Genomic DNA, 21366 nt, shown 5'->3' with positions numbered 1-21366 from the left:
AAGCATAACTAAGGCGCACTGTCTTGTCAACATGCCTCTTGCACCATGACATATGTCGAGAAACACTATTAGGATCTGACTACATGTCCGCTGTGCAGCATGATTTGCAGCGCAGGTTAGTGGCCGCGGTGGCCACCCTGTTGGATGATCTGGGGAACCAGAAGGGCAGCATTCGATGTGCTGCTCAATTCGACTACCGGCGAGAGCCGTTGTTGTTCAAACCCCTTTGTACTACCACGGCTGCAGACCTGAGGCATAAGAATGGGCCTGATAGTTGTAGCACAACATCATGAAGATGTGACTATTCGTTGTTCTTGGCTATCGAGGAAGTTCTCCAGTCGTCAGGAACAAAGTCCGTATACTGTAGCTTCACAGTGAGCTTTGGAAGTGACGAAAAAGCAGGGATTGCGACAGATACAAACGCCAGCATCTCCACAGCAGAATCAGTTGCTGTAAACATCAGGAAGCCCAGTCGCCGTCCCGATACCTTGTGCAACAGGCGCAATGTTCAGGATTGTGCCCGACGTTGCACATGGTGTCATCCGTGGAGAGATTTCAGATCGTCTCAGCACCGGCCGCAGCACGAACACCACCTCAACTGGTGGTTGTTGAATGGTAGTAACGTAGATGTTTGATCGGGCTTCTGGGCTGCAGTTCTGGCAGTTGATGAGCTAGTCGGCGGAAAGAGATGAAGGGTCAGTGTTGAACGTAGAAGTTCCGCGGCATTGACGCTAGTGAGCCCAGCAACTTGCCGAACTGGGACGGGATGGCACGCAACCATGCAGTAATAACTCTGGCGGCTGGGATATGCAGGTGACTTGTCGCATATCACCTGCTTGTAAGTACTGAGCATGACTGAGCATGACTGAGCATGACTGCTTCGTACTGGCGCTTTCACCATAACGATAAAGCCTTGTCTCCTCGTTGCCTTCGACAGAGCAACTTTCCAATCTCATACAGCGATGAGTTGCGCCTCTGGACGCCACAATCAGAGCACAGGTAGTCCGATGGTGACAATCAGCCAAACATGCTACGGACGGGCTTGCGCGACTTCGACTGTTGACAGTGACGGCACCGCTCCCAGGACGTTGTAAGGCCTATGCATCGATACACAATAGCTGGCGACCAGGTTTGGAGGCTGCGTTCCCGTGACCCTCTTTCTACCCCTTTTGTGTTCGGAATTGCATCCAGAGTTGCTTTTGATGAACAACCGCGGAATGTACTCTGCACTGGCACCCATCATCCTAGACTAGCTATCGATCGACAACAAGTACGGAATGGCAACCGGCCCCGCACCCCCCCGACACTCATGCGTCCTGCAAGCTGTACGCCATTATCCAGCCAACCAAACGAACCGAAACAAAAACACTAAGCCTATCGATATGCAACTTGCTCGAGTCTTGGAGAAAGTGAGATGCGTCTTGCGAACCACGGGGCGCTGAGTTGATAAGGCCAAAACGTATATAGCCCTGCGTCTGGCCATAGCTCACCATGTTTACTTACCCCGAGATCACTTTCCATGCCACTAGTAGTAGAGAGGACGAAGAGCTAAATCCACTCAAATTGCTCCTTCTGGTCCCGGATATCTTCTTCTTGTCCGACTTAGGTCGGGGAGTGTGGTAGCAGACGCTTCGCAAATATGCGCTTCACGCGTCTAAGGGACTTGGATCAAACGGACGGTACGGTGTTGTTGCAACAGAGTAGGTTGACGTCCCAACAATTTCGACGAAGGGATTGACAATTATCGTAGCCACTAGCGAAGAGTCTTCATCAAACATACTCTTGTACCCACAGCCCTCTCCAATAGACCCAAATGATCCTCTCCGTTGGCCGTTGTGGAAGAAACATGTTGCATTCGCATCAGTGTGCGCATTTACATTTCTGACCAATTTCGGTATCGGTGGCATAGCGCCAGCGTTGTACATCATGTCTATTGAGTTCAACAAGACAATGGACAAAACCTCACACCTGCTTACCTATCCAATCTTGGTCCTTGGCGCTTTTAATTTCTTCTGGGTGCCAATGGCCAACTACTTTGGTAAACGACCAGTCTTTGTTCTAGCAAGTGGGTTGCTTTGTCTCTGTTATGTGTGGGGTGCTGTTGCTACCTCATTCGAAAGTGTGCTATGCAGCAACATCATCGCAGCATTTGCCGGGTCTTCGACCGAGGCGTTGGGTGCGGCTACAGTGAATGTGGGTTTCCCATCTTGTCTTACGCACTGGTGCATACTCTTGTTTTTCCTCTAACTCATACGCCGTCTAGGATCTGTACTTCTTGCATGAGCGGGGTAGCAAGATGGGAATATACATGTAAGCGCGTCGTTTCTGCCCTTGGATAATCTCAAAAAAAAATTCTGACGTGCACCAGGAACGCTATAGCAGGCGGAAATACCTTTGGCCCCTTGATTTGTGGCTTCATTGTTTCGAATTTGTCCTGGCGGTGGCAGAAATGGATATCCGCAATCTTTACAGGAATAAATTTCCTGACAATCCTATTCTTTGTGCCAGAAACCAGATACATGCGCGAGGTTGGCCAAGTTAACACGGTCCTATCGCCTTCAAACAAGAAAGTCGTCATGACTGATGAGAAATTGCCCCAAGGGTCGCCGTCTCCCGGAACACCATTAGAACAGTTACCAAAAAAGACATGGAAACAGGATCTCAGCTTATGGTCTGGGGTTTCCGAAACCAATCTGGCCAAGATGTTTGTGCGGTAAGTAGTAGTCGAGAATGGCAACGCATTCAACTGATGTTTGGAAGACCGTTTCCGATGATCATATATCCGGCAGCCATCTACGCATTTCTCTGTTACTCAATCTCCTTGGTCCTTACGGTCGCAGTCAACATCCTCAATCCCTTTGTTCTGCAGGCACCACCATACAACTGGAACGTGCAGATTAATGGCCTTATCAACATTCCTGGCATCCTGGGTAACGTCTTTGGATCGTGGGCCGGAGGTAAGAGAACCTAAATTGGACCACTGCAGAATACCCTAATCGCATATAGGTGACCTTGTAGACATGTGGTGTAGATGGCGGACCAAAAAGTATCTTGGCATTTATGAGCCCGAAAGCAGACTTTATCTGATAGCCATTCCACTCGTGCTTACTACTGCAGGCAGTGTTCTGTTTGGATATGGTGTGCAGAATGCGCTGTCGTGGGTATCGCTCTTTTTCGGCTATGGAATGATCTCGGTCTCGCTAACCGCCATCCCCACAATTACCTTGGCGTATGCCAGTGATTGCGCGCTACCAGTCAACTCGGATGTCATGTTGCTCATCAATGGGTTGAAGAATATCGTGGCTTTTGGTTTCTTGTACGGCGTAGTGCCTTGGGTCGCTGATGTTGGCTATGTCAATGCCTTTGGCACAATGGCTGGTGTATTCGCTGGAATTGTGACCATAGGAGCACTGTTGCTCATATGGTATGGAGCAAGTGCACGGCATGCGGTGGCACAATGGAAGGTCATCCTGGAGTGAAAGAAGCAGTTATGAAATTGTAATGTGTACATGAAATGCATAACGAACACGTATATGGAGATGAAACTTTTTCCTGGATGGTATCCAGACCAACATTATAAATAGTGAGATGAGATGCTTACTGTATATGGGGTGTGTCATTGCTAAGAAGCCGCAGCTCCTTTTTGAGCCTGTTCTATGAGTTTGCTATGCATGGACTCGATTTCGGGAATAATCAAAGACTCGATCTCCACAGAGGGCTCGCCCTGCGGGATACCCCGTTCGGTGGCAATTGACCCACCCGCCTCGTCGTCCTTCTTTGCCAGCTGATCAGCAGATCCAACAAGCGACGGTCTGCCTGACAAACTTTTTGTCCTACGGCTTGTGGGTACTCTTATCCATTTCTCGCCTTCAAAGACCGATACAAACACGACTTCCCATTTACGAGTGAGCAGTAAATTTCCAATGACGAGGTGGTGTGAGTATTTATTCAACGCATACTTGGCTTTTGTGACAAGCAGCGAAGGATCAGTCTCCAGCTTGAAGCTTACAATCATTGCTTCCGGTGCCCAGCCGTCCACGAGTTGTTTTAGAAACTTGGGAACCGGCTCGAGATCAATGATGAGACTTTTGCCTTGAGTGCGTGCCGCTGGAGGTTTTGCTTTGCTTTCAATCACGCCGTCTGCGCCTTGATGGAACTCTTCATTCGATTGTATCTTGTGCTCGACCATGCGGTCCTGGGGTACAAAGAAATCGGACACAGCAGCAGCCAGATAGAACATGGCTTTTGGACCGAGTGGACGCATGAGTTGCGCAACCTCGCGCAAATTCCACAGGTATTCGGTGATTGTTACGTAGGACAGGATCAACAACTTGTTTCCGCGTTTGACCTCGGTATACTGGCGCAAGACGCGCAGCATCTGATCTTGATGTTGTTCGTCCACCACGACCTGGCCGTTCTCTTCCTTCATGTAGTCCAGAAAAGAACGCGTGTTATGTGAATAGTGTCTTGAGTAGGGCAAGAGCGAGAACTGCCTGTGCAAGAAGATGACAGCATATCCATTTTGGAGGAAATACTCGGCACTAGTAGCTCCGCGTGTACCAGCAGAAAAGTTGTCGATGTAGCGCACAGTTTGTTGTTCTAGTGGCACCGTGGTGCCGCCGGAAGTGACCAGCACCACGCGGCGGTGGTCATCGTTATGGCGTGTGATGAATTCTCTCGCAAGGGTTATGTTTGCCTTGAGGTCCTTTGGCGGGGGCTCGTTGTCAAAGTAGTGATTCTCAGCCTGTTGTGCGTTCAGATCCGTCATGATGGCAGGTGAAGCTGTTGTTGTCCTTAAGGTGGGCTGATACAATCAGTGGCGGGGTAGCTTTCGAAGCTGGAGGGGCATGCTGAGTCAGGCGTACTACTACCTTTCGTCACTGCAATTGAAGCATCTCTTCACTTCAACTTAACAGTTCAATCGAACCGAACATCTATTTTGTGCTGACCTGGACACGCTTTACATGCGATGGTCGGGTAGTACCTACTAGTGGTGATTTATCACATGCTTCATATGGGCAATTGTAATAAAAACAGTTCGGTTACAAGAAGAGGCATAACTATAATCAGAACTAGAATACTAAAGAATTCTTAAACTTGTGTTTTCAGTAGTATTTTGTAAAGCCTAGCTGCCTCCTTTCTGTTGTTGGTGGACATGTCCTTATTGCGCTCGGCCGGGTACGTACCAGCCCCGCCTTTTAGGCCCCCATGCCTCATCAGGAACGCAGACGAAATCCCTACCATAGCAACACCTGGTCGGCGTCTTCTCAAGTGTATTCATTCCTATTGTTGTTAATGCTGAGAAAATGGCCGAGGATACTGAGAACGATTTCGACTTTTCAAACTGGAATATTCGGCTTGATTCTGCACTGTCTAAACTATGTACTCGTTGCCAGTTCATGTTTGACAACTGGGATCGCTGGCAACGAAAAAGGGGCCACTACTTCCCTCATCACCAAAATCCTGCGGAACTTGAACGGGCCGCAGCATCCAACTGCTCACTGTGTTACCAGTTTTGGAGAAGTGGGCCATCCCGATCGTCGTTCGCTTTTAATGATGATATGGAGATATCTCCGCTCAGCACATATCAGTCACTGGGCGTCAGTGTACATTCTGGTAATTTCCATGACCCGAACATTCCATTGTTAGCGAATTTCCTGCGATTTGATCTGAAATTCCGGATACTTGATGAGCGAGAAGGCAGGACCACATTGAGCTCTCCACAGCTTTCACGAGACTCATCGGACAAAGATACTCTTGGAGCTCAGATGATGGCACGGCAGAATGAAACCATGATGTACCGTATCACTATAGATCCATCACCCAAGCCATGTACGTACAAACATTATATCGTTGTATGCCCCTCACTTATCTTCCTGCAAAAGTCAGTTTACCATCTACAAGCGAACAGGAAGCACAAAGCACGAGATTTTCGATTCCTATAGCTAAAGAATGGCTACGAGCGTGTTCTTTGAAACATGAAAAATGCCAAAATCGTGCATCGCAATACATACCTACGCGACTGGTTGGCACTGCCATGGGTCGGTGCCGCGTCTATCAGCAAGATGAGTTGGATGCAGGGGTCGAATATGCGACACTCAGTCACTGTTGGGGAAGAACTCAATATCTTACCCTCAGTAAGAGCAATCTGCAGCAATTGGAAACTCAGATACCAAGTGAAGATCTCTCACGCACAGTACAGGACGCCATCACGATAGCGCGTGATCTGGGTTTCGAGTACATCTGGGTGGACACTCTATGTATCGTCCAAGATGATATCATGGACTGGGAAAGAGAAGCAGCGATGATGACGATCGTTTATGGAAACTCGAGTCTCAATATTGCAGCTGCTGGCGCGAGAGATGGACGGGACGGCTGCTTTTTTTCTCGGCCTGCTCATTGGAACTGCAAGCTACAGCTGTACAATAGTCATAACGCCCTTCATTATTCTGCAGCTCCCGTCTCTCTTCATTCGCGATGCTTACTTAGCATGCCACTAATGGAGCGAGGCTGGGTACTCCAAGAACGCGTATTAGCCATGCGTACTCTGCACTTTACGACCACTGAGCTGTTCTGGGAGTGTAATCACACTACGGCCTGTGAAAGCTTCCCAGAAAGACTACCGGGAGATATGATGATGTCTCCCATATTTCTATGGAAACAAACAATAAACGATTCGATGTGGCCATGGATCGTCGCTACGTATAGCGCCTGCAAATTGACATATGTCAAGGATAAACTGGTCGCCATCTCCGGCCTTGCTAGAAAGATACATGAACAAACAAATGACCAATATGTAGCAGGGCTATGGAGAAAAAACCTGGAAGCTCAATTGTGCTGGTTCATCTGGGTTCCAGAGCCACGTCGGGAGACGAAGGCATACATCGCCCCAAGCTAGTCATGGGCCTCTGTGGATGTACCAGTTCACACAGAACATGTATCTCTTCTCGACCGACCAGTTTTGATATCCGTAGTGGATGTTAAGATTGGATACGCTGGATCCGATCCGTTTGGAGCGATCAACAGTGCCACCATGAGAATTCGTTGCAGTGGTCTACATCGTGCGAGTTTTGAGGGATATGCCAAAGAACTGCTATTACCGGGCAACAAAAGCGTCGCTGGAAGCACTGTGATGCCCGATGATTGCCTAGATGATGGCAACGAAAAAATTCAAGAAGGACACTTACTATTAGTATTTCAGAGCAAGTCAAATGAAGAGGCAATTATAGGCTTAGTGCTCGAGCTTTTGGATATAGGAAAGGGTATTTATCGCAGGGTCGGGAGATTCTTTGCACCCTTGAAAGAGAGTTTGATCGATACACTGGGTCAAATCGTCGATGACGGAGATGAACATTTGAGCAGAGCTTATGCTGAGGTGTTGAGAGATGAGTCTGGTGTTGCTTTAGGTTATATGACTGATATAATATAGAGAGGAGTCGATTGTTCTATCGGAAATCGGGTTAAAGAGGATCAAAAAGTCTACCTGAAACCCAAATTTGCTAAATCGAGTGGAGAGAAGAGAGATCAAGCCTTGAACTATTAATCAAAAACTTGGGTTGTTCATGTCAGGCATCTGCATATCGTTGTCCGAATCCATGAAGTTGATCAAATATCGCGATCCTGAGAACCAGTCTTGTACAGAGTTTTGGCTTACACCCAAGCCTTGTTGGCCCATGCCTACGCCGTCGAAATCTTGCACGCCACTCATGGCTTCAGTCGATGCGTATTGCTCCTGTCCTTCCGGTGTTGAATCTGGTACATAACTAGGCATCGACCAATCTGTACTGGACATTAATCCAAGAGCGCTTAGATGCGGGCCAAACTGTGAGACTGTGCTAAAGTCTAGAAAGGTATCAGGCACAGTCGCGTCGAAAAAGCCTTGTCCCGGGTATGGGAAAGATGACGCCAGGCCCTTTTTGGTCTCTTTCTCTTTTGCTTGGATGTAGATTTTGGCTACTTTCACGAAAAGAAGACACATTCTGTATAGCTTTGCTGCGCCCTCGGAGACTGTTTTACTAGACTCAAGGCTGGTGACGAAATCTGAGAGGGAATCTAGGTCAGTGCGATCGGCAGTTTGAATTGCGTTGCAAAACAAGACGATGAAGCTGATCAAAATCAATACCATAGCTACTGCATGTATCAAGAAGATTCTTACGGGGTGATTGGAGCCTGTATTTACATCAGCCGGGTCGACTAAGTCGAGTCAATGATTAAAATATTTCCACATCTTGCGTACCTGAAGGACGGACCAATGGATGTATCCTGCCCAAAGCTCTGTATTGGCTTTTGAGTTGAATTGGGCGTTACACCTCATATGCGCTAATATTGCCGCTCGAGAAGACTCAAGACATTCTTGGCTCAATGTATTCTCTGAACACGTTGCCCGGTGTATAAGTGCACATGTTGAGTAATGTACTACAACATCCGTGTGAAAAAACAGATCCTCGACATCATCAAGATATTCTATATATTTAGGCCCTGTTTTCCAATTGAGAGATGAAAAGAACTGACCTATGCCATAAGCGCCCTGTTTCAGGGCATCTTGAGAGTTTTTGCATAATGTTTGTCTATAATTGAAAGGCAGTTCTGTTTCGATGGGACTCGCTAGATTGGTGGAGCCAGGGATACCTACATAGCCTCGTTCATACCAAGCTTGTTCCATCGCACGAACGAGACTTATAGCAGTTTGGTGTCGCTCAGTCTGCGTTTTAAGGAATGCAGCTGCACTAAACAAGTTCTCGTATGTTTGCCCTTGAACCTTAGCAACTTTGACCCAATATGGAAGCATGTCATTCTCTTCGAAAACATTATGCGATGCATCGCCCGTGGCAAGGAAAGGCAATGACACATCCCAATCTTGGATTAGACTTGCTCGACCTAAACGCAGAGACAGTTGCTTGTCGAAGTAATAAACCATCCAAAACAGGTGCATTTTACGTCTCCGCTCCTCTTCTGGGTCGTTCTTTATGGTTGCGAAACGATGGTAACCTAGATTTTGGCATAGCTCAACGGCGTAGGAATTCAGCATCCAAGCAAGTGACGGTTTGCACATCTCGACTGCGCAAGCCGTACCCAAGCTTAGAGCTACAATATTTTCATGGCTAGCTGATATGAGTATACCAAGCTGGCTTATGGCAAGCTCCAACTGTGCCCTAGCTGTAAGCGCTTGGAATTAGATGACGCACATTTATGTAGTATATCATAATAGACGACATACTAGAAGAGGCGTATCTAGAAATAGTCAATACAATCCTGATAAGGGAGTCGAGGGAAAAAGTGAGTTTCGCGCACCTTGTCAAATCCGCTTTGGTAGTGCCGCTCCAGGGTGCCGATGAATACTCTGAAAATATATTGAACAATACACCACACGCAAAAATTCGACGTGGAGTAGTGCACGTGGTGGGGTTGGAATAAACATCTTCGATGACTTCATAGAGATTCCTCGTATCAATGATAGGGAAGAAAGCAGTAAAGATCATAGTTGGATGTTCTGTAAGCGTTAGCAGATCCAAGTATTCCCAAGCCAGGGACTACTAACCCAGTGCCTTATCCATGGCGACCTTCACCACACTCCAGGGGGGCTGCTCTAACTTTGCGCTGTCAATTTTTGTAACAGATCGGTCAGTCAGTTGCTGAGTGTTTAGCTTTGGGGAGATATCTCCATGGTTGCTGGGCGTAACCAGCTCCTCAAGTGCTGTCAAGGCTGCTTTAACTTCTGCATTTTGGTCCATCGATGGTGTCTGACCAACCACCTGAACGAGCAACTCTCGCACATAGTCTGACTGCCTATTCATTCCAGTCTCGCCTTCAAAAGGCGTAGGTGTTGTCGCCTCGGCCTCGGTAACGGAAGATTTCTCATTGACTTGAGTTGATGACAATTTCGGCTGAACAACCTGCTCATCAACCACTGTGTATGCATCCTTGATCTCCAGCTTCAAAGCAATCTTGGCGAGAATAATTTCGATACTCGCAAGACGGCTTTCGAGACGGTCTATCTTCTTCTCACTACCCAGAGTCAAATACCTAACTTAAATGGAAGGTTGGATACGCACTACTCTCCAGATAAATTGATTCTTACTCTTGGGGTTTTCTGTTCAGGTACAACTGTTTTGCAATCTTGACTAGTTAGTGGATCTCCGCGGACTATAGGGATACACCATATTGGGAATCCGGGTGCAAGGCTATACTGTGAACAAGGCTTGACCCTGACTGATTTTCTGATCATCAGACTTACCGGCTTTATTCATTCTACAGTTTGAGCACGGAACAGTCCGGTCGCAGCGGATTTTTTTTGTTCGACAATATTCGCACTACAGCCGAAATGTCAGAACAACGGTGAGGAACAGGTTGATCATCGCACCGAACGCTTGCCGGCCATATTGTCGGCAGATGGTCCTATATTTTCTTCCATATTTGTCACAGTATCAGGTAAGAAAACACCCCCGCAAACTGTCGGCTGCTCGTAAATGAAGTTTTGATGTTCGAACTCAAAGGTTCAAAGTTGAGGCTATAATGGATGATCTCATCAGCCAACTGTGACTCTTTTAGGGTTTACTAGGTCCTTGCCTAAAGCGCACCGTGCTACTACAGTAGTCGGACTTGGCTGAACCACAAATAACCGGTCGGGGAACAGCATGCGCTTTCGTTGTTTAACGCTCCGGAAGAAAAATTAACATCGGAAAAAGTAAAGCTTAACACGCCCCACTTCGCCAATACACTAATGCCGTATCTGTTCTGCATCACCTTACAGATTCCGGTACATGTGATTTTGAAGTGATTGAAGCAATACTCCAATTATTCCTAGGCCTAGCATGACTCTTGTTATAATGTTTCAAGGTACAGGGGAAATCAGCAGCCATGTCATATCATATACTACGTATCCAACGTCAGCTCTCGGTGGACCAAGATACCCGGATGAAAACGTCTCCCACCAAATCAGCGGAAGAGTAGTAAGACCCAACTCCACACCAGCATTATATATTTATACGATTCTTTCTGATAAAATATCGCTCTGTACATAGAACTCTAGCACTCTGGTAGGTTAGATATTTTTTTATAATGCGCGGTGGTGAAGGCGACGGGTTACAAACAACGGCTTAGTTTTGGTAGGGACTGTTTTTACTCCAGTACTACGTATTGTAGTCCACCAAGAGGTCGGATAGCCAACAGTTTGGGCTATTTGCTCATTAATACTGAAGGCAGAGACTGCTCCACTAAAGACATGTGCTTGAAGCGCAGAGAGTATACATACCACTCAAGATTAAGGTAAAACAGGAGGATTTTGAGAAGGATTCCCGATTTCAAAGATATCACGACCAGAAAGACACAAAAAGGTATGGAAACCAAAAGGCACATGAAGCTAATCAATAGTGCAAGAAGGGGAACAGATACTCAACAATTGGGCTGGAATATGAAGCGTCAGGACCACGACCAAGACCAAAATCGAAGCTGCTAGCAAATCATACGCCAACCCAATCCCTCCAAAAAGGAATACAAGAAAACAAGGTAAAGGGTTCGTAGTGCATCCTTACCTCGTGGTCCTTTTGCCATGTGTAAGGCCCGGTATCAGAGCTCGAATCTCTGCTACTTGCAGGGACCATAACTCTACGAAGAATGTTTCAACAAAAAACACTCATAACCATGGGTTTTGGTTGAGACGCTACTGCTTCATTGGAATGCGTTGTTGATGTTGCTGATCACGCAAATCAGGTGCAGGACGCTAATTTAATAGACTGGGAGCAATGACAACATCCTGAATACAAGAGTTAGTGTCAAAAGCCAATACACACAAAACTTGGAGGATCCATTGCGAAATGTTGTGTAAACCTACACAAGTATGTATGGGATATTATAGCCAAAAGGAGAAAGGCATGGGTTGGTGTTAGCGCTCGATGCAAAGTAATCGCAAAGTAGACTAATCCGATACGTACATACACCGTCACGATCGGTCAAAAGCCCCGTGACGAATTGTTCCGTTCAGCTTCAGCCCCAGCTGTGCGCCACATACCTCATTCACTTATCACGATTGGGTTCTGTGATCTATGCAGCTCGATCACATTTGAGTGAGTGCCTTGTATAGTTACGGGCGTAATTATGAGTGCAGCATAGTAACCCCTCTCTCCAAGCGCCTGTCGGACGCATGCGACACCAACTAGATCACCACACGGCGACGCCATCCAACGTCTAAGACCTCATGCATAGCGGTGTTGAACCAAAAGATCACTAATCCACATAAATTCTAGTTTTTTTCACTGTTCGCCCTGTCGAGTCGCGGAGACTCAATGCGTACCCTGTGGTGCTTCGCTATCTTGGTAGTCAAACCTGACAGCAAAAGGTGTCGGTAATGATGCTGTCTTCTACGAAACTGTAATATCATAGCTGAATCGCTTTGGAGGAGAAGCACAAGTAGCCCATTTGACGCCGCTATTCGGGAATTATCTAGATATGTTGAGCCTGGTGGTATGTCTCACGTTGTTCAAGCGAACTATCACACATACTGGCGCCTTTCCTGTCTCATTCTCACTAAACACCAATTATTTGCGTTTACGTGATCAAAGCTGTGCTAGTATTGCTCCCTTTATCACAAGAGAGTAATGCATACTAATTGTGAGGGGAAAACAGAAAAGTCGATACGTATTGTGTCAAGGGGTGAAAATTAGTAAGCTAGTATTGGAAATCTAGGGTTTACCAATAGTTCAACCAATTCGGGTGAGGGCTTCATTAAGGAATTGATTCGCAATACTTCAACCTTCATACAGAAAGGCCTAACATACACAGCTAGGATATCGTCTAAACAGCGTACTAGTGTGGCCAGCTATGTAGATCATAGGGCGCTAAGGGTATTTGTAAGATCTCCTGGTGTAATTTTAATGTTACCTCGCTCTACTAGTCGAAAATCCGCTGAGCAAATTTCACTTAAAAGACAAGTAAAACGACTATACCAGAAATCTTGACTCGACAAAAACACGATGGCAAAAAACAAAGATCTGCACTAGTCAAAAGTGGCTCTCGAAAGGTCTCGTTTCAACATCCGATGAGCTACGCTAAGCCGATGGATTAATGAATCGCTTACAACCGCTCGCGAAGCTTGGTATCGGTGTTTGACCCCCTCGAACCAAACGTGTAGGCAATACCTGAAGTCTTATCAGAAATGCGTCAGCATAGGCACAGAATTTCTCAACCTTGAATCAATCACTGAGTAGTGTATGTGACTCCATGTATTACTTGCGTTGATATTGTTCGAACACTCAATTAGAAGGAGGGGTACTGTGGGAGAGAGAAACACAGACGTTGATTGCTGCTGCTTTCTTCTAGATGGGAAGTCCTATGTTATTCTACTTCGTTACAAAGCTTCGACTAAAAGATACAAGGAAAACATCGTAGAGATATGTATATGACTAAGCAGAAATAGGAAATTGTGTATGGTTGCATATATACACATAGCTCAGCCAAATAGTATCCCTGTATGCCGTCCACCACCACGAAGACCTTGATGCCAATACATGTTCTAGTCCAGGGTACTAAGAGTGGGCAGACAGTAGGCGTAGTCGATAGCTAGGGGCAGGCGTTCCAGGCTGTGACAATAATGGGCCCATATGGGACCATGGTTACAGTCTAGCAGAAGCGAATACGTACCCGGAGAAAATGTTGCGTCATGACGGAACTCCGGCTTTACTTCAGACATCCAAGTTTCCGGTAAGCTGGGGTGAACGATACCATCAAGAAATGCAAACAGCGTCCATGGGCGATTACTTGCGGCAACCGTTGTACTGGAAGCGCTAAAAGATCAACCCATGCGACGTCATGCTATCGGATAAAACGGTCCGAGATGTGACCGGGGCCGTTGTGAAGTGTACCGGTATAACTACCTGTTTTGTATAAAAGACCCACCATTAATACACCAAACAACTTGGAACTACCCAAAACACGACACATAGCTTACTATATCTGAGAGCCAACAGATAGTGTTACTCAATCTAATCAGGATGTAGCCATGTTTTCCAAGGCACGTCCTATGCAGTTATATGGTAAAGGATTTGCTTACCCTTTTCTGCTTCAACAGACGCCAATGTAGTTACAGTGCCCCGAAATCTATACATGACCCGATTGTATAGCAACAGGGATAGAATGGCCTGGGCCGCACCGGCTCACTTATCAGATCATAGCGTGGCAGAAATCAAGGTTGGCAGACATCGTAGGCTTTGGTGGTTAAGGTAAGCGAATGATACACGCAACCCCGAGTCAGACAGTGTATATTCCATGTCTGCCAAGGCACCCTTTTTGTGGCTTGTGCATCCAAAGCCAGTCGTAGATGTCGAAAAAGCTGAGCCATGGAATGTTCGTATAGAGCTCTCAGACGATAAGAAGTAGTGCTGACTGCCGAATTTTCAAGAGCACAGATGATGAGAATCAGCCCATTTGCCTTGATCAATGGGGTTTCCATCAGCGAAGTTAAGTCAAGAAAAATCAAGGGAGAGACTTTCTAACAACTAGTCTGATTGTGTTGTGACAAACAGATCAACATGCGAATTGGGAGAGTGGAGAATGTAGTTGCTTGAAGCTGATAGCCAGTACATTGTAGCCTCCCGCAAGATATGTATCAACGCACTTAAAAGTAATATACTAAATTGTGACGACTCGTTTTCACACTGCTATCTTAATACCAGAACGCAATCTTCAAGTACTTTGTGTGCACCCGCGTTTCCATGGCATAGGTTAGCACCATCACTGTTCATTAATCAATAAAGCTTCTCCATGAAGGCTTTCATTATATTCTATGAACAAAATTCCAATTGAAGTAAAGTAAAGTAAAATGTAAGATAGCTGGGCCGTTTGAGGCAAGTAATATGATAGTGAGGGGGCGCGAGAGGAGAAGGCGCGCTATCACGTGAGGTGGGCGACTAAGGTTATTACATAATCACAGAACGCGTTTGCCAGTGAGAGCAACAACTTTCTAGCAACAACAACGCCGCTGCTGCCTTCCCAGCGACCAATTCCCGCCACCTCTTACCTTCACAACTATTGGAATTTTCAGTGCGATCGCTAATATGTGAGGACGCTCTTTGCACGATATATTTGATGAGAAAGCTAACGCCGCACAGGGAGGCATTCAACGACATTTATCTCAACCTCTCACGAAAGCCTGGTGCGACTCGATTCTCCGACTCAGGATTTGGCTGGAAGCCAGCGAACGGCGAAACCTACACTTGCGACCAGTCACAGATTATCCAAGCGCAGTGGAGCCGAGCGGCGCGCGGGTACGAAGTCAAGATCCTCTCACGTAATGATGGCATAATACAGCTTGATGGGTTCAAGCAGGAGGATTTCGACCGTGTAGCAAAAGTCTTCAAAACTTGGTATGGCATAAGTTTGGACAATCGAGAGCACGCTCTGCGTGGTTGGAATTGGGGAAAGGCCGACTTTGGCAAGGCCGAGCTCACTTTCAACGTCGCCAACCGTCCCGCATTCGAAGTACCGTACACCGAAGTTTCCAACACCAACTTGGCCGGCAAGAACGAAGTCGCAGTCGATTTCTCGCTTCCAGCCGACAGTGATTCGGGCGCGAATGGCCAACTTGGAGGAGCCAGGTTTAGAGGCAAGAAATCTGCTGGCGCCCGGGACCAGCTTGTTGAGATGCGCTTCTACATACCCGGTTTGGCATCCAAGAAGGAGAAGACTGAAGATGGAGAGGATGCTTCTGGTGCAGAGGATGGTGAAGAGACGAATGCGGCTAATCTATTCTACGAGACATTGATGGAGAAGGCTGAGATTGGCGAAGTTGCGGGTGACACATTTGCCACATTCTTGGATATCCTGCATCTTACTCCTAGGTATGGTTTCTGGATTTGCAGTTACATCCTGGGTGCTAACACTGAGGCAGGGGTCGTTTCGATATCGACATGTACGAGAGCTCGTTCCGGTTGCGTGGTAAAACATACGACTACAAGATCCAATTTGACTCGGTCAAGAAGTTTATGGTTTTGCCAAAGCCTGACGACATGCACACTTTGATCACCATCGGTCTGGACCCGCCCTTAAGACAGGGTCAGACACGGTACCCGTTCCTTGTGATGCAGTTCAAGCGCGACGAGGAAGTCAACCTAGATCTGAACATGAAGGGAGACTTACTCGAGGACAAGTACAAGGACAGGCTTCAGTCACACTATGAAGCGCCTATTGCTACGGTTGTAGCTGATATCTTCCGTGGTCTTAGTGGAAAACGTATCACCAGACCATCTCGGGACTTCATCAGTCACCACGAGCAGTCTGGTGTTAAGTGCTCCATCAAGGCTAACGAAGGTCACCTTTTCTGCCTCGACAAAGCATTCATGTTCATTCCCAAGCCGGCCACCTACATCAGCATGGACAACATCCAATCAGTGACGATGTCGCGTGTTGGCGGGGCCATGGCCGCAAGTCGTACGTTCGATATCACCTTCACGATGAAGAACGGCATGGCAGAACACCAGTTCTCCAACATTAATCGGTACGTAATCATTTTATACATGCCGTGATTCAGTGGGACTAACACGCAATAGTGAGGAGCAACAACCTTTGGAGAATTTCTTCCGTGCCAAAGGTATCAAGACGAAGAATGAGATGGCAGATGACGTAAGTAGAAAAACTCCCCGGGTCTCGTGGTCTGTGCTAATGAGGCAATGCGAAGTCGGGAGCTATTCTTGCAGCAGCACTTCAAGACGAAGATCTTGCATCGAGTGACGATGGAGCACCAGCAAACCGCGGTAGTGCCGATGAGGATGACGAAAGTGTTGATGAGGATTTCCAAGCAGACTCGGAATCAGAGGTTGGCGAGGAGTTTGACTCAGACCATCAGAGCAGCGGCTCCGACAGTGATGCAGAGATGGATGATGCGGAGAGCGAGGGTGACGCCGCGGAAGCGGTGCCAGAACGACCGAAGAAGAAGCAGAAGGTGTCGCAATAGTCCAAGATCCCAGCCACCACACGCGGGCACGGGTGGACGGGCGACGGGGGAGGGGGGGCGGTGAAGGGGGGGCCACTATCTTTTGACGCTTGCACGTTCATCGAAGATGCAGCATTCCAATGATAAAAGAAGACGGTCGGGTTGCCGCTCTTAACGCTCACAACGGATCTCGAGGGCTTTGGTGAGGGCATGGAAGTAAGTCCGCCCGCTCCAATAGGCCGTATGTACGCTTGGCAGGACAGCAGGAAGAGAAGTTCCGAACAGGGTAGGATGCATCTAATGCGCTGGTAGTCCCAGAAGACGGGCCGACCAGCATCCTTAGCCGAATGTGCAGCGTACGAAAACTTTAACTAAAGTGGCAAGTTAGCGCCCACCATTCCGGCTGGGCGTCCACCAGTGCACGTCTCAAGCGTCTAACAGTGATGTGCGCACTGCACTTCGGCCATGACTCGGCTGACTGCGGCGCTTGACGCGACCTGGCGTGTGCGTGCAGGCCCATCACAGTCCCTGTACGCTGAAGCCTGGGCTCTCCTACACCAGCCGGATTGGGCTATGCGAAAGCGATTCAGATGATGCACTAGTCCAGAGGCAACCCCTTGGTAGATTTTCCCGACCTTGTTCATGGTGACGGTGGATCCGCAACTGGCGTGAACACCCATGCTAGACCCCGCATCTAACCATCGAGTTTCAAACGCTCTATCTCCCTCCATCATGCTGATATAGATATAGGGCAGCTCTCTTCGATCCATGTGGATGCTCCCTCATACCCACATTCCTCGCCAAGAGGCTGTGTACTTTAGAGCTCTCCAGACTTGGACCCACACACTTAAATCCCTTTGAGATGCGTTCACGAACCGGATGGTAAGTGGCGTTGGACTACTAACTATGCTGTCGCCTCCTGACCTTGCTACAGCCTAACTTGCCGTCAGCGGAAGCTGAAGTGCGATGAGAAGAAGCCTGTCTGTGGGCAATGCACAAAGGCTTCCAGAGAATGCATACCAAGCTCTGGCATCGTCTTCCGCCACCAACACAATGCCTCCATGAATGGAGACGACTCGGGCGATGAAAACTCCCTCAAGGGCTTCTATGCATACAAGAACACATTTGATGACGATGCCATCTGGATAGACATTCCCAAGCATGGTTAGTATACCGATGCATCCTCTTCAGCTTGCTCGCTAACTCGACGCCAGTCACATTCATCAACACCACCAATCCATATCTTGATCCTGGCACACCGGACTTTGACAACATGTCGACAGCTTCCATGGAATCACCAGGACCATTTGAGGCTCGCTCATTAGGCTCATGGCGTACACACAGCACATTCCAATCAGTTACCAGCACACCATCCAGTTTGGGACCCGAACTAGCGCCTACCAGCATACCGTTCTGCTACACTCCCGAACTTGAGGCCCTACCGCCTCTGATGCAGTCACCTCCCACCTCCACAGTAGGAACGCCCATGTCACCACCCATGTCATTATGCAACCGACGCATACATCCAATCATGGACTACACCGTTTCTGCTGCTGCATCGCCACCTATTGATCCTCGCCTCAACTCACCATACGACTCTTCCGATCGAATGCATCGGTCTGTTTCCATATCCAGCTCCAGACGATCAGTGCCGCGTTCGGATGGCGGCATGTCACCTCAAGACGACCAAGAGATTGCCTTCCTCCTACGGCACTTCTCAGAGGGCCCTGGATACTGGATGGATCTCTTCGACATCGGAACATACTTTGCCTCGTATGTTCCTGTAAAAGCGCGTGAGAATCCACTACTCAAGTTTGCGGCTGTTGCGTGTGCTGCCAAGGCACTTGCACGTGTTCAGGGACGCAACTCCGTCATAGGAGGTAGCGCCGCATACCAAGCTCGGATGGCCCAGTATCCAGATGCGCAACTGGTAGACTGGAAGCACAAGGCTGCCATATATTATGACACTGCCGTGTCATTGCTACTGCACGCTCTGAAGATGGATGTCGTCTCTTCTCCTGACGAATCAGAATGTGAGCAAAGGTACCCTTCCTCGGCCTTTGACGGACCAGTCCCCAAACGACGACGGACTTCGAGCAACACATCGTTTGCATCCAACACAGACGATCTTCTTGCAGCCTCCGCCATTTTGTGCGCCTACGAGTTCCTCGACACATCCGTTTCGGAATGGGCCAAGCACCTGAACGGTGCCAAGTCTCTTCTGGTCCTTTCCCAGGAGCACGGTATGCCACTACAACTACCAACGCCCACATCAACATCCCCGCTGTCGAATTTCAACATGACTTCCAAGGCTCGTAGGGCGACTTTTTGGAATATTGCTAGGCAGGATATGCTTGCAGCCTGTAAGTATATATATGAGACATCTAAAAGATCTTGCTGACATTATCAAAAGTCATCGAGAAAACACACACAAGGCTTGATACTGAAGACTTGGCTATCTGGAGGGACGCGGGTCTCATGATTGATGAGCAAGGCTTCATCATGCCGAGCAACATTGCAACGAGTGGCTACCTTGAAGAAGGCGATGCTACCATGCGAGAAGATCTTGTATGCAACGCTCTTGTTTGGCTCATGGCTAAACTAGTCAACTTCATGGCTGCTGGTGACGAGATTGCCAGCCCATCTGGAGTTAGCTGGGGCGGTATTCCGCAGCGCACACTGCTCGAATACTGGTTCAGTCTACGAAAGCAGCTCCAGGTCTGGTACGACGGTCTCCCTCCCACATTCCAGCCCTCGGCCAGGGTCACACCTTCACACATCCCCGGTCAATCTCCAGCAAACGAGAACGCAGCCATGTTCAGCGAAGTGTGGTACTCGATCCCCATGTGCGCTGCGACTATGCAAACATACCACATGGCGCAGATCCTTCTCTTCATGAACAAGCCGCACGAGTCGACGCAAGGCCGTAGCACGCTGGTTGCGCGCATGAACTCGTATCAATCTGTGCTTGCGACATGCCAAAAGCACAGCCGTGAGATCGTTGGAATCTCGCTGGCTCGGTCAGATGAGGCCGTTCGGATTCATTCCGTACAGCCCTTGTTCACAGCTGGTCAGTGCTTGAGCGATCCACGAGAACGCCAAGTTGTCTTAGACCTTCTGAGGGACATTGAGTCTGACATCGGCTGGGCTACGGAGTATCGTGTGCGGCAATTATTCGAGCAATGGCAAGGAGAAGAACCGGAGGGTCTGGTACCATGAAGCCCATGTCCACCACGGAGGTGCTCAGCCCCATCCACCTCGGACCGTACACCCCTCCCACCCCTCCCCCTTCCCTCCCAACAGGGAGGTGATCTTTGATACCAAGGCCGTTGTGCCTGTGTCAGCTTTGGACCGGACAGAAAGCCCTACCAAGAGTTTAGGCTGGTTTTGAATCGTCCCGGATGAGGGCCCGGCTAAGGATGCGGTTGAGAAGCCGTTAGCGCGCCCAGACACGCCCACATCGTCAAAGCAACGGGAGCTATCGGAACAATACAGAGCAACGGCAGCAAATAGTGATTGCGTACTGAATGATGTACCATAGAATTCATTGGACAGCGAGCAGAAGCAAGGACGCCTTAAAATGAATGGCCGACAATCAAGCGGTGGTGGGTGCTGCAATGCTACGCCGCGGATCCATAAGGGATCCGGGCGCTGTGGGCGGCTACCCGGGCTATCTCAGATGGCGTGGAGAGCGTAAGAGAAAGGTACAAAGATGAAAGAGAGATATAACGGCTAGGGAATATAGCCAGATGTTGCATTTGGACCCACTTTGCACGGGGTGTTTTGGCACATATCAGCCCAAAGGCGGTAGAATTTTAGAATCGGAATTGCACACATGATACCCATTGAACCCCCACGACCACGAGCGTTGGCAAGTAATTCGTCTTTTGGGACCCCTGCATGCGCGTGACACGTCTATCTGTCTGTCGTTCTCTTGCACACACCACCCACACTCACACATACCCCTCCCTCCCACGCGCNCCCCCCCCCCCCCTTCCAACTAGAAACGAGAGAACTACGCAGGGCAATTCGCAACGACCGCGATAACCACCACACGAAACCTATGTTTAATTTAAAATTTTGATGATATTTTTCACTCGCATCGCGTTTGACGAGATGCAGGAAACTCTAACCAAGGCTGCTTGCAGCCGTGCCGCGTTGAGACGAAGTCCGGCGCAGAACTTGGTGAACTCAAAGCAAGCCGCATGCTCCACTTTTTTCCTTTTTACTATATCGGAAATTCCGGTTTTCTTTTCCTATCGGGCAAAAAAGGCACGCGTACTTACTATAGACAAGACAAAGAGTGCGAAAGAAGGGGACAGGACGACGCGAACGAACTTTGTTTTTTGGTCTTGGTCCCCGTTCAGGGTCCAGGGGGGGAAGAGGGGGGGAGGGGAGGGGGCAGAGAGGAGGGGGTGGTTCAAGCAACGAAGAAAAGCAAACAA

The 21366-nt window shown here is 48.3% G+C and overlaps 6 protein-coding genes across 6 annotated transcripts; 4 read left to right on the top strand and 2 right to left on the bottom strand.

Moving 5' to 3' along the window:
* Positions 1-1639: 1639 nt before the first annotated feature.
* Positions 1640-3479, top strand: COCVIDRAFT_87243 (hypothetical protein; the record flags this gene model as incomplete). The annotated part of the gene is made up of 6 exons (XM_014705638.1): positions 1640-1700; positions 1751-2193; positions 2264-2310; positions 2369-2713; positions 2761-2957; positions 3007-3479. The coding sequence occupies 6 exons, from the start codon at positions 1640-1642 to the stop codon at positions 3477-3479; spliced, it is 1566 nt and encodes a 521-aa protein (XP_014561124.1).
* Positions 3480-3622: 143 nt separating this feature from the next.
* Positions 3623-4768, bottom strand: COCVIDRAFT_33815 (hypothetical protein; the record flags this gene model as incomplete). Its single annotated transcript, XM_014705637.1, has 1 exon — positions 3623-4768. The coding sequence occupies one exon, from the start codon at positions 4766-4768 to the stop codon at positions 3623-3625; it is 1146 nt and encodes a 381-aa protein (XP_014561123.1).
* A 1062-nt stretch (positions 4769-5830) lies between these two features.
* On the top strand, positions 5831-6898 carry COCVIDRAFT_33814 (hypothetical protein; the record flags this gene model as incomplete). Its single annotated transcript, XM_014705636.1, has 1 exon — positions 5831-6898. The coding sequence occupies one exon, from the start codon at positions 5831-5833 to the stop codon at positions 6896-6898; it is 1068 nt and encodes a 355-aa protein (XP_014561122.1).
* A 645-nt stretch (positions 6899-7543) lies between these two features.
* Positions 7544-10411, bottom strand: COCVIDRAFT_87522 (hypothetical protein; the record flags this gene model as incomplete). The annotated part of the gene is made up of 9 exons (XM_014705635.1): positions 7544-8105; positions 8156-8169; positions 8237-8463; positions 8512-9145; positions 9249-9490; positions 9539-10005; positions 10053-10116; positions 10235-10310; positions 10361-10411. 9 exons carry the CDS (start codon positions 10409-10411, stop codon positions 7544-7546), a joined length of 2337 nt encoding a protein of 778 aa, XP_014561121.1.
* A 4667-nt stretch (positions 10412-15078) lies between these two features.
* COCVIDRAFT_87479 (hypothetical protein) lies at positions 15079-16942 on the top strand (the record flags this gene model as incomplete). The annotated part of the gene is made up of 4 exons (XM_014705634.1): positions 15079-15835; positions 15877-16486; positions 16539-16611; positions 16667-16942. The coding sequence occupies 4 exons, from the start codon at positions 15079-15081 to the stop codon at positions 16940-16942; spliced, it is 1716 nt and encodes a 571-aa protein (XP_014561120.1).
* An 841-nt stretch (positions 16943-17783) lies between these two features.
* COCVIDRAFT_12188 (hypothetical protein) lies at positions 17784-20140 on the top strand (the record flags this gene model as incomplete). The annotated part of the gene is made up of 4 exons (XM_014705572.1): positions 17784-17803; positions 17856-18085; positions 18136-19284; positions 19335-20140. 4 exons carry the CDS (start codon positions 17784-17786, stop codon positions 20138-20140), a joined length of 2205 nt encoding a protein of 734 aa, XP_014561058.1.
* Between the last annotated feature and the right edge of the window lie 1226 nt (positions 20141-21366).

Source organism: Bipolaris victoriae, assembly GCF_000527765.1.
Source record: "Bipolaris victoriae FI3 unplaced genomic scaffold scaffold_7, whole genome shotgun sequence".
In the NCBI taxonomy this organism is placed as follows: domain Eukaryota; kingdom Fungi; phylum Ascomycota; class Dothideomycetes; order Pleosporales; family Pleosporaceae; genus Bipolaris; species Bipolaris victoriae.
This window is presented reverse-complemented; position numbering and strand designations above follow the sequence as displayed.